Here is a 13,666-nt window from a genome sequence, read left to right on the forward strand (position 1 = left end):
AACAATCTCTGGCTCAAAGTGGAGGAGAGATTGACTTCATCACTACTTGTATTTGTGAGAGGTATTGACATGTTGAATGCACCGAGCTGTCTGTTTGAACTACTGGCACACAGCTCAGACACTCATGCATACCCAACAATACATGCCACCAGAGGTATCTTCACAGTCCCCAAATCCAGAACAGACTATGGGAGGTGAACAGTACTACATAGAGCCATGACTACATGGAACTCCATTCCACATCAAGTAACTCATGCAAGCAGTAAAATTAGATTTAAAAAACAGATAAAAATGCACCTTATGGAACAGTGGGGACTGTGAAGCAATACAAACAGGCACAGAAACATGCATACAAACACGCGATAACATACACACTATACACACATGGATTTTGTGTTGTAGATATGTGGTAGTAGAGTAGGGGCCTGAGGACACACACTTAATGAGTTGTGAAATCTGTTGTGAATGTATTGTAATATTTTTAAAATTGTATAACTGCCTTAATTTAGCTGGAATGTGGATCCATAATAAATACAAATGTTAATGTTGGGTTTTTGAGCTAGTGCCCAATTGACTCCCATTCAATCCTTGTCCCAGAATCACCTAGAATGCACCATGCGGCCCATTGACGACGCATGGGCAATGTACAAAATGGGCGTTAATACGATTCCAATTCAGTTTCCAATCTCCTCAAAAGTATCTCTGATCTAGCAAGGCTAATCTACAGCTAACATTAGCAGTTTTGTTTACTAGCGATAGAAGGAATCATTTTAGATAGTTTTAAACTGCTTTTATTAACTGCCTTTACTAACACATACCTTGCTTCCCATTAAAATGTGGGTTTGCTCTCTCATGAGGCAGGCAACCAGGCAGACAGGAGAGGAGGGTTCCCATTAGATAACACAGCCATAAAGTACGATTCCACAGACCGGAGAGGAGGTTGAGCGAAGAAAGAAACCAAGTGGAGATTGCAGAGTCAAACAACCAACAAGGCGCTGGTGCAACCAAACTTAGTTGTTGAGAGTCTTGGTTGATGAGGCTCTGTAAGCTATATCGAGGAGACCACTGTGACTGACAAGTGAATCCACTTGTCGCAGCGAGCGTGAGGGTTACTGCGTGAAATCCCAGGGACAGGTTGTATTTACTAGACAAAACAGAGGCAAATGGGCTGGAATTGGGGGAGGTACTTTGTTAACTTGTCCAATTTAGAAACGCCTTCTTTCTTTTCCATTGCAAAACGTTTTTCTATGACGTGAACTAATGAAAATGTCTGGTAAATGCGTTCAGTGCTTCTGCTTTGAAAGTGGTGTGGAACAGTACTGAGGCAAATGCTGTCTCGCCACACGTTTTCCGGCGGCTCTGGATGTGACTGTGTTAGCTTTTGTTAGCTGTTGTTGGCTAAAATCCACATTACACTCTGGTGTAGGGATAGAACCCTCAAGGTTATTTGCCTTCACTAAGTTAATATACAGTATACAACCTTTTTTAGCAAAGGGTCTATATAACCAAAAGGTTATATATAGAATCCCAAATAACCCTTTTTTCTAAGAGTGTAATAATTCATAATCCCTGACAAAGGTTAGCTGCTCTTGTCGCATCAATATGTCACTTTGAGTCACTCTCCTGTAATAGCCTAATCAGAGATTTTAGCGTCCTCAAAGCTGATGATTCTCTTTTTTACTGAGGTTTTGGAATGAGCCCCAAACAAGCCGCATTTAGACAGCCATATTGGGCCATGCTCTCTGATAACAGGGATGTCAGCTTGCTAATGCCCAAGATAACATTTGGAGCAAATCTCATTAGATGTGGAAAATGCAATCAGCCTTAGAAAACATCCATGCACCCAACAGAGTGCAAATATACAGTGAGCTCCAAAAGCATTGGAACAGCGACACATTTTTTGTTGTTTTGGCTCTGTACTCCAGCACTTAGTGCAGACTGTCAGCTTTAATTTGAGGGTTTATTCATCCATATCGGGTGAACTGTTTAGAAACTCTTGCACTTTTTGTACATAGTATCCCCATTTTAGGGGACCAAAACTTTTGGGACAAATTCACTTACAGTGTACACTACCGGTCAAAAGTTTTAGAACACCTACTCATTCAAGGGTTTTTCTTTATTTTGACTATTTTCTACATTGTAGAATAATAGTGAAGACATCAAAACTATGAAATAACACATATGGAATCACGTAGTAACCAAAAAAGTGTTAAACAAATCAAAATATAGATTATTCAAATAGCCTTTGCCTTAATGACAGCTTTGCACACTCTTGTAGCTAGACTCTTACCAGTATACATGGATGAACTCCTCTCCCTCTCTGTCATGGGATGCCATGATTGCCCTTAGTTGGAAGATGTAATACGGAGACGTGTTTTTTCAGTGGGGGAAAAAAGTATTTAGTCAGCCACCAATTGTGCAAGTTCTCCCACTTAAAAAGATGAGAGAGGCCTGTAATTTTCATCATAGGTACAAGTCAACTATGACAGACAAAATGAGAAAAAGAAATCCAGAAAATCACATTGTAGGATTTTTAATGAATTTATTTGCAAATTATGGTGGAAAATAAGTATTTCGTCAATAACAAAAGTTTCTCAATACTTTGTTATATACCCTTTGTTGGCAATGACACAGGTCAAACGTTTTCTGTAAGTCTTCACAAGGTTTTCACACATTGTTGCTGGTATTTTGGCCCATTCCTCCATGCAGATCTCCTCTAGAGCAGTGATGTTTCGGGGCTGTCGCTGGGCAACACGGACTTTCAACTCCCTCCAAAGATTTTCTATGGGGTTGAGATCTGGAGACTGGCTAGGCCACTCCAGGACCTTGAAATGCTTCTTACGGAGCCACTCCTTCGTTGCCCTGGCTGTGTGTTTCGGGTCGTTGTCATGCTGGAAGACCCAGCCACGACCCATCTTCAATGCTCTTACTGAGGGAAGAAGGTTGTTGGCCAAGATCTCGCGATACATGGCCCCATCCATCCTCCCCTCAATACGGTGCAGTCGTCCTGTCCCCTTTGCAGAAAAGCATCCCCAAAGAATGATGTTTCCACCTCCATGCTTCACGTTGGGATGGTGTTCTTGGGGTTGTACTCATCCTTCTTCTTCCTCCAAACACGGCGAGGAGTTTAGACCAAAAAGCTATATTTTTGTCTCATCAGACCACATGACCTTCTCCCATTCCTCCTCTGGATCATCCAGATGGCCATTGGCAAACTTCAGATGGGCCTGGACATGCGCTGGCTTGAGCAGGGGGACCTTGCGTGCGCTGCAGGATTTTAATCCATGACGGCGTAGTGTGTTACTAATGGTTTTCTTTGAGACTGTGGTCCAAGCTCTCTTCAGGTCATTGACCAGGTCCTGCCGTGTAGTTATGGGCTGATCCCTCACCTTCCTCATGATCATTGATGCCCCACGAGGTGAGATCTTGCATGGAGCCCCAGACCGAGGGTGATTGACCGTCATCTTGAACTTCTTCCATTTTCTAATAATTGCGCCAACAGTTGTTGCCTTCTCACCAAGCTTCTTGCCTATTGTCCTGTAGCCCATCCCAGCCTTGTGCAGGTCTACAATTTTATCCCTGATGTCTTTTCACAGCTCTCTGGTCTTGGCCATTGTGGAGAGGCTGGAGTCCACTCCTTCGTTGCCCGGGCGGTGTGTTTGGGATCATTGTCATGCTGAAAGACCCAGCCACGTTTCATCTTCAATGCCCTTGCTGATGGAAGGAGGTTTTCACTCGAAATCTCACGATACATGGCCCCATTCATTCTTTCCTTTACACGGATCAGTCATCCTGGTCCCTTTGCAGAAAAACAGCCCCAAAGCATGATGTTTCCACCCCCATGCTTCACAGTAGGTATGGTGTTCTTTGGATGCAACTCAGCATTCTTTGTCCTCCAAACACGACGAGTTGAGTTTTTACCAAAAAGTTAAATTTTGGTTTCATCTGACCATATGACATTCTCCCAATCCTCTTCTGGATCATCCAAATGCACTCTAGCAAACTTCAGACGGGCCTGGACATGTACTGGCTTAAGCAGGGGGACACGTCTGGCACTGCAGGATTTGAGTCCCTGGCGGCGTAGTGTGTTACTGATGGTAGGCTTTGTTACTTTGGTCCCAGCTCTCTGCAGGTCATTGACTAGGTCCCCCGTGTGGTTCTGGGATTTTTGCTCACCGTTCTTGTGATCATTTTGACCCCACGGGGTGAGATCTTGCGTGGAGCCCCAGATCGAGGGAGATTATCAGTGGTCTTGTATGTCTTCCATTTCCTAATAATTGCTCCCACAGTTGATTTCTTCAAACCAAGCTGCTTACCTATTGCAGATTCAGTCTTCCCAGCCTGGTGCAGGTCTACAATTTTGTTTCTGGTGTCCTTTGACAGCTCTTTGGTCTTGGCCATAGTGGAGTTTGGAGTGTGACTGTTTGAGGTTGTGGACAGGTGTCTTTTATACTGATAACAAGTTCAAACAGGTGCCATTAATACAGGTAACGAGTGGAGGACAGAGGAGCCTTTTAAAGAAGAAGTTAAAGGTCTGTGAGAGCCAGAAATCTTGCTTGTTTGTAGGTGACCAAATACTTATTTTCCACCATAATTTGCAAATAAATTCATAAAAAATCCTACAATGTGATTTTCTGGATTTTTTTCCTCAATTTGTCTGTTATAGTTGACGTGTACCTATGATGAAAATTACAGGCCTCTCTCTTCTTTTTAAGTGGGAGAACTTGCACAATTGGTGGCTGACTAAATACTTTCCCCCACCCACTGTATACAACAGCCAATCTCTTTTCAATTCTCTCCATATTTGGCAACCATCTCTCTGCTTTCACCGGGCATTCCACTGATTTCAAAACTCTGTCAACTTCTTCCGTGACAACAACACTGTTGATCGCCGTTGCTTCCCCATCACTGTCATCAGAAGACTCCACAATGTCTGGTTAAATGAAAATGTTTTAACCTAAATTAGGGATTTCCTCATCGTCTGATTCATTTTCAGAGTCAGAGAGTCAGCATGGCACAATCGTCCTCCAAAAAGTAGTCCATCACAACTTTTTCCTTTGTCGATAGCGCTATTAACTTCAGGGCAGCAATGTTGAGAGCAGTAGCAACACTTATTCAGTTCTTCATGATATCTTTTTAAAAAAGGCCGGTGTAGAAAGGATTATCCACACATACTCATGCTCATGTTATAGACAGAATCATGCTACATGGCAGCCTCATCTCTCAGCATATCCAGCCCATCCATTATATCAGCCAATCATGATGACATACAAGTTTGTTATTAAGGCAAATGAAAGTTCACATGTTCCAGAAGGCAGTTCAGCCAAAAACCACATTTATATATTTTTTTAAATAAAAAAAAACATTCAAATGCCTCTCCTGTGAAGTAGTGACGTGCAACATACACCTAGCTTCTTGAAACGGGTCACATATATGGTTTAAGGTACCTAAGATTTAAAAAAATATTGGTTATTTTATATTTAGAATATTAAGATTCTGCTTTGTATTATGACCTACATGGATTTATATAGATATATGGATTTTATGGCTGTTTAGATAATACTGAAATGTTTCATTATGGTTTATGAATGCAAATGACAAAGAGCTTGGGATAGTAGAACCTGGGATAGTAGTGATGATTTTCCAAATTGAACTGATGAATGAACAAGCTATTCCAGCTGGGAAAGCTAGTGCAGCAACGCAGGGAAAGAATTGGACCATTCCTGTCAGACAGGAGTGTTCCAGAAAATTCTGGGACAGACTATTGGCCAGTGCATTCAAATCAAATCAAATCAAATTCTCTGACCTCCTCACTATAGGCTGTCTCATCGTTGTCGGTGATCAGGCCTACCACCATTGTGTCGTCGGCAAACTTAATGATGGTGTTGGAGTCGTGCTTGGCCACGCAGTCGTGGGTGAACAGGGAGTACCGGAGGGGACTAAGCACGCACCCCTGAGGGGCCCCCGTGTTGAGGATCAGTGTGGAAGATGTGTTGTTGCCTATCTTTACCACCTGGGGGCGGCCCGTCAGGAAGTCCAAGATCCAGTTGCAGATGGAGGTGTTTAGTCATAGGGTCCTTAGCTTAGTGATGAGCTTTGAGGGCACTATTGTATTGAACGCTGAGCTGTAGTCAATGAACAGCATTCTCATATAGGTGTTCCTTTTGTCCAGGTGGGAAAAGGCAGTGTTGATTGCAATATAGATTGTGTCATCTGTGGATCTGTTGGGGTGGTATGCAAATTGGAGTGGGTCTAGGGTTTCTGGGATGATGGTGTTGATGTGAGCCATGACCAGCCTTTCAAAGCACTTCATGGCTACAAACGTGAGTGCTACGGGTCGGTAGTCATTTAGACAGGTTACCTTGGTGTTCTTGGGCATAGGGACTATGGTGGTCTGCTTGAAACATGTAGGTTTTACAGACTCGGCCAGGGACAGGTTGAAAATGTCAGTGAAGACACATGCCAGTTGGTCAGCGCATGCTAGGAGTACATGTCCTGGTAATCCGTCTGGCCCTGCGGCTTTGTGAATGTTGACCTGTTTAAAGGTCTTACTCACATCGGCTACGTCGAGCGTGATCACGCAGTCTTCCTGAACAGCTGGTGCTCTCATGCATGCTTCAGTGTTGCTTGCCTCGAAGCGCGCATACAAGTAATTTAGCTCGTCTGGTAGGCTTGTGTCACTGGGCAGCTCACGGCTGGGCTTCCCTTTGTTGTCCGTAATAGTGTGCAAGCCCTGCTACATCCGACGAGCGTCGGAGCCGGTGTAGTAGGATTCAATCTTAGTGCTGTATTTACGCTTTGTAATGTCCTGAGTAAATGAGCCTCTAAATAATTAGAATCCCATTAAAGATAGACAGAATAGTCTATTAGAATGCTATTGACCAGTGATGTGTAGGCCAGTGGAGGGTGAGGGACTTACGACCCACTCTGACGAGGGCAGAACAGCCAAGGTCGTCCATCAATGCTTCCTTATACTGTATAAGTGACCTTGTCAGAGGAATCAATTACAGTGATAATGACCTTGTAGAAAGGAGCCAGGTTACAGCTAAGGCAGGTACTTTGATATCTGATTTATGCTGAAGTATCTCCACACTGTCTCCACTGTCTGTAACACTTTCACTGCAATGACAGACAGGTATATGCATATTTCAACTTTGCCTCTGTGAATTCTTCACCTGGGGGATTCAGAGAAAGCCCTGAGAAACCTGACAGGTTTATCTAAAAATACTAGTAACAATAGAACACAAGGGGAGTTCTGTGTCGTTGTAAGTCATTCTGGAGAGATGACGGCAAGTTTTCTGACAGGCATGAAATAAGAGGGATAGCACTTCTTATTGGTTTCTTTGACTGTTGTATGCAAAACATGTAGTTTCTACATTCCTCCTCTCACTCTCTTCTTCTCTCTCTCTCCCTCTATGTCTCTCTCTTTTTTCTCTCAGACTCTCATTGTGCTCTCTCATGTCTACCTTTACTGCAGTGTCTCCATGACAACTCAAGCTTGCACTTGAATGGGGATTCTCTATCTCTCTGCGCTCGTTGTCTGTAATCTGTAAATAGGTCAGTCTTTCCACGTAATCATGTGCTTCTGCCTTCAGGGCCAGCTGAAGCCCATGTCTAGCATCTGGTATGTCAGCAGAGTTAGGCAGTTCACCTGTTATTGCTTATTCTACAAGCACCTGACAGTGGCCTGGTCACCAAGTTGTAGAGTACAAGACAGATTTACAATATCAACCAATTGGTTGACTGGAACAGTCTCTGTAACACGTGACCAACGTTATCAACATTTCGAAAGGATTGCCCTCTTTTTAGAAGTTCCTGCTCAGCTAGAAACCCCCAAAGCCTATCTGTTTTAGTGAGTCATGCCTGGTGTCAAGGTCTCGCTCTTCATCTGCCCACTGAATCCCTCCCCTCCGTAAGGCACTGACAAACTAAGAGAGAAGAATGGCAGCGCATTACCGTCATTAAAAAGACAATCCACAGCCGACAGGCCAAACACTCCCTTTGAGCTAATGACATTTTACTGCAGATAATAACATAACCTTGTTTTATCGTTGCTCAGCACAAGAAACAAAGAGAAGGAGAAAAAATATTGAGTGCAGAGAGTCCCCTCCTTTTTTTCAGTTCTTAAAACAGGCTGCTTCTGAAATTTCTCCTCTTGAAATGAAATCTAAAGCTTTGTCGGCGCCGAGGCAACAGCATTCCACATTCTGGGGCTTTTTTTAGAATGACTCGGCGAGGAGAGAAAGAGAGAGAGAGAGAGTGAGAGAGAGGGTGACTTGAAAAGGAGAGAGAGACAGAGAGAGAGAGGGGGAATTGATTTGAGGAGGAGATAGCTAGAAAGGAAACAGGATGGAGAGAGGGAGCGAGAGAGCGAGAGAGAGAGAGAGAGAGAAAGAGAGAGAGAGAGAGAGAGAGAGAGAGAGAGAGAGAGAGAGAGAGAGAGAGAGAGAGAAAGAGTGACAAAAAGAGAGAAGTAGAGTGAGAGAGAGCTAGAGCAAGTGAAGGAGAGAAAGCAGCCATCGCCCTGTGGGATTTGGAGACAGGGACTCTTGTTTAAAGATTACAGGTGGATCCATAAATCAGAGATGAAAGCTGTCGGAGGTGTGATAACGGAGGCAAACAGAAGTGCCGCACAGCCTGGGATAGGAACCTGGGATAGGCTGGGCTCATTATGCACCATTCCTCCTCTCCAAAACAGCCACAGCGGTGCTTTCTCTCTGCTACAGAATAATGACTCCGACACCACTGCAGCGAACGGAAACGGTCTGAATGTACAAGTACCTAAACTCTGGGAGTCTGGGACTGTGTGAAATCCATATGTTTCTCTGTCAAAAAAAGCATTGTTTTATCTGTTTTGCTTGGCAAACTTGTTGGTAGGCAACATTTACAAACACATTAATTCTGAGTTACATCATGGTTGCAGAAGTAGTATTCAAGGTGAAGGACATGATGTACACGTTTTCACTATTACTGCTAAATTGAATGACAATTGAGATGTAGTCATTACTAAATGTCACTGATAAACAAACAGTTTAACTTACCCTTTCGACGATTCAACCTCCCGCTCAGATGACTCCAATTCCTGGAGGTGTTGGTAGGCGGGGCCAGAATGTTTGTATCCTCCAATTGGATTTAGCCTTCCTCTGGGTATGGGCGGAGTTCTACGAGGTACTGACCAATGGGTGGCTTTACTTATCTGGTCTGGACTGTGAGACAGGGAGCTGCTTCTGAAACAAACACAGGGACAGGGATCAAAAGTGGATCTATTCTGTATGATACATCACATTTACTGTAGCCTACCATAGTTGTGTTACTATCTCTGTTGTGAGCCATCACATGGCTGTGGATGAGAAGATTTAACAACAAAATTCACATCAAAACTGCCACAACGCAACACACAGCTACAAGGCCCTCGCTATCTAGAGGAACAACATAAACTCCTAAAGACAGGCTATTGGACAAGTGTCCCCATCTAGGGAGAAAAGGAATCAGGCCATTTCTCCAGTCAATTAAACTAGAGTTTCTCCTGTCACACAACTGTTGTGTACCTCTGTTAACACTCTATCTCCTGTTTCCTGCTGCAGTGTGGGTTTCTGCTGTGTTTTGACATGATTGAGGTTTCGGGTGGGAAGTGATTGATTTATCATGTGCAGTGAGGACTTTGAAGACATCTCTCTGTGTGCTAGATCATATCTTTATTGATAGTTTATCTCTAGTGCACATGAAATGCTTATAGACAAGTAAAGCCCATGTGATTTGATTTCAGATAAGCCTTGCAACTAACCAGCTGCCAAAGGAGTGAGGATAAAACAATGTGATGCACAAATAGTTCCTAGACACAAAATCCACTTAGGAGCTTGTCAAGTTTCAAGCTGCTTTGGAAACATATCTTCACTTCAATTTGCTGAAAACTGTATCCAAATCCTCCCTAAGCCGACACAAGTGCAATCATACAAACTGAGATGATCCTTTATAGACCACTTATGGCAAGGTCAAGGACTGTAAGCAAACAATATACAATCCAGCCACCCCAAAAAACAACAGGGGAATCAAATTGTTGTTGGATCTTAAAATATAAGAAAGAGGCGGGTGTGGATTAAGCCAAACAGACATAAAAGGATTTGTTTATCTGTCATCAAATCAAATCGATTGATCTGTCAAATCAAATTGATTTGTCACACGCACCGAATACAACAGCTGTAGACCTTACCGTGAAATGCTTACTTACAAGCCCTTAACCAACAATGCAGTTCAAGAAATAGAGTTAAGAAAATATTTACTAAATAAACTAAAGTAAAACATTTAATAAAAAGTAACACAATAAAATAACAGTAACGAGGCTATATACAGGGGGTACCGGTACCGAGTCAATGTGCAGGGGTACAGGTTAGTCGAGGTAATATGTACATGTAGGTAGGAGTAAAGTGACTATGTATAGAATCTCAACAGACACGCATGGAAGGCAAGGCAAACACACACACACGCGCAAACGCGCACATGCACACGCACACACACATACACACACACACTGACAAGGAAAGGTGGATCTCTATAGCCACCGTAATGACCTTGTAATTATGCAGGCAGGTTGGTGGCTGGGGAAATTCACAATGCGATATGAGTGAGTGCGGTTTCCCTAGTCCTGAAATCATGTAAAGTCAATAGCATTCCCTGGGTCCTGGCTCGCATGCAGCTCACAGAATACAAATGGAATAGGAAAGCAGAGGATAGCAGGAAATACCACTGAGCAGTTAATGATGGATATCGGGCCTTTGAGTGAGAGAGATCAACTTGACTGTGATTGGACTTCATTGTAATGCTAAGGCCTAGCTGTTCCCAGAGCTTTATATATGGCTAGCGCTGTTCCATTAAATGAGATGCACAACCAAGGCTGTTGCCATAAAGAAGAATCACCCGAAGGTTTCATTTCATTTGAAAAAAAGCCCCATAGAATCACATGACATGTGAATCATATGGGATTTTGAATAATGTAAGTCTACGCAGTTATACATCTATAGCCTACATGTGGTCTTCCAGTAAGCTAATGTAGTATAATGATTTAAGCCACAACAGAGCATTCCATTAGCGAATTATTCCGCAATGTGGAAATTAACTCATTTATGAGCAGTAGGCTCATAAAGAACATTTAATGTGGTTGGAGTCAGATCTCTGACTCTTTGCTGGCATGTTCAGCCCAGTTACAGATATGCACATTAAAATGTTTATCAACAATTATAATTAATATCATTCTTTAAAGCATTCAATAAATCCACAATTATCTTCGGCTGCACTGTAATGTGGTTAATTTGATTTCTCTCTTCACTGCATTTCTGTGAATTACTGGGACATTGAACTAATCCTCATAGCAGTTGTGCCAGTAACCGAAAGGTCGCTGGTTCTAATCCCCGAGCCGACTAGGTGAAAAATCTGTCGATGTGCCCTTGAGCAAGGCACTTAACCCTAATTGCTCCTGTAAGTCGCTCTGGATAAGAGCGTCTGCTAAATGACTAAAATAAAATAAATAAAAATAATAGCACATTATTATGATAATCATTATGATTCTTTGTCCCTGCAAGATGTTGTACCACAGAGAAGTATGCATCATTCAGACCACTGAGTTCTATGTGTGAACATCATACCTGTAATGGTTCCCTGTGTCTGGACCTCTGGGGTTGTTGGTAGGGGTGGTGTTGCACTGGGAAAAGCTGGACTTGCAAACAGCGCCCTCATGTGGCTTGGAGGACCTCTTACAATACTGCAAAATAAACAAAGACATTTAAATATATATAACCTATTACTGTATTAGCATTAATCCATATTGATTAGACGGATCATATTGCTTGTTTATGCATACAGTAAAAATAAATTTAGACTATGCAAGTAGTTAAGTACAGTTAGGCACAGTTGTCTTCTTTTTATCACTCCGTTTCCAGAGTCAGTATGGAATGGCCATGTTCTTTTGGAGGCATATCTAAAGATTTACATCACTTAACATAACCCAGTATGCTCACACACATTCCCCCTTTGATAATCCCACAGCGTGAGGTAGACCATACCGTGACTAGAGAAGAATGATTACAGGAATCTAAATGGCATTCCTGCTCTCTATCTATTCCACTCTCCTTCCTCTATTTTGCTGCATCAATGAGGGAGAACGGAAGAGAAATTGAAATTGAACTAGAACTATACATCTCAAGTGTAGCATAGGAATGCTGATAGTTGATAAAGGAGTGGTGTAGAAGAGCAGAGTCACTATAATTGAATATTACGCCCGGACTGACAGACAGCAGATTAACCCAAGGAGGTTCCTGGTACAACTATTCCTGATAGAACCATGCATTAATCCAAGATAAGATTATATTAAATAATTTATTGTTATTATTGTCATTCCTCACACTGAGAGCCATTACTGATAATGGAGCTCCAATAATGAATTCACTGACACAATATAAATATTACTAGGTCAAATATAAATGGTGCCAATAAGGGTGTAAGAATCTGGGTTAAATAGATGGACTCATGCAGCGATTTGCCATCCAACCAGTTTAACTTGTTGGCGAGCTCATTTAACAGTACACGCAGAGAAGGATGATCTGGAATTACAGAAACAACGATTGGAGTTGTTTCAACAGAGAACTGGATGACCCCATAACCTTAAGACAAGAAATGTCTCTCAGTCTGAACCACCTGTGTGCACATTGGCATGACCAAAATGAGAGACCTGTAACTTGTTTCTTAACAGCAGGAAAATGACCTTCAAGGATTTCCTGCAGAACTTCTATGGCATTCTCATTCTTTTTACACCACATCTATGGTGCCTACTACTGTACCCTGTCTACCCTCTTCCTGTCCACTGCTGCCAGGGCTGACTTTGCCATTTTGATTGGGAAACAGCATGAGCCTTGACTAAGTGAAGGAGATGTCATCAGGCATGGATTTCAAATATGCAACATTCAAATAATGCATCCAGATTAAAAATGTTACTATAATTCAATTGTGATTTTGGATTAATCAAGCCAAATTAATGTATTATTCAGGGGCGCAACTTTGGTTTTAGAAGTCGGGGTGGCCATAACCTGGCAGGGGGTCCTCCCTCAGAATGTTTTTGGGCATCTAAAGCTAATTTCCTGCATGAGTAGTCTTTTCTTTCGATCAATCAATTGGTCGGAATTTTTAAACGTGTATTTTTCCATATATAGACACACCCTATGTCTTTTAATAAAATCAACTGTATGTACTGAACTTGTCTGATGCTTTAAGCATGCTGTTTGATTAAATAACGAAGACACAAAAATGACTCGAGAGGGAGCCAGAGATCGAGATAGCCTAACCAGAAGAAAAAAGCCTGTTCCCGACCCTCCTTCTCCCGCTGGCCTTCGCAGATTCTGCCGTTATTCTTCTGAAGTTGCCGGTAATAGGCTACACCAGCGGACGGCAACGTTTTCCATTTTGAGTGCCAATTTATCTTACCATTTATTCCAATCTGCGTGCCAGTGATGATTTTCATATGCACATTTTCGTGGAACAGTTTCATTTAATTTAGAATAGTCTTGTATCTCAAAATCATTGTCTGTGGTTAATCTACATTCTATCTAAATGAAAATTTTACAAATCTAAAAGTAACTTTTATTGCCATTGCCAACTATGTAATAATAGCCTACATAAA

At 42.3% G+C, this 13,666-nt stretch overlaps 1 protein-coding gene across 3 annotated transcripts in view; it reads right to left on the reverse strand.

The window, feature by feature from the left end:
- The window catches only part of LOC121571618 (pro-neuregulin-3, membrane-bound isoform-like), a 576,634-nt gene that overhangs the window by 15,121 nt on the left and 547,847 nt on the right, over positions 1-13,666 (reverse strand). For 2 of the 3 annotated variants that reach the window (XM_041883204.2, XM_041883186.2), the window contains exons 7-8: positions 11,640-11,755; positions 9,042-9,227 (exon numbers count right to left, since the gene is read on the reverse strand). In XM_041883204.2, the coding sequence (XP_041739138.2) occupies positions 9,042-9,227; positions 11,640-11,755 (302 nt within the window). The remainder of the gene's footprint in view (positions 1-9,041; positions 9,228-11,639; positions 11,756-13,666) is intronic. The other variant, XM_041883195.2, reaches the window with a different exon arrangement.

This window comes from Coregonus clupeaformis, chromosome 1 (genome assembly GCF_020615455.1).
Source record: "Coregonus clupeaformis isolate EN_2021a chromosome 1, ASM2061545v1, whole genome shotgun sequence".
NCBI classification, from domain to species: Eukaryota; Metazoa; Chordata; class Actinopteri; order Salmoniformes; family Salmonidae; genus Coregonus; species Coregonus clupeaformis.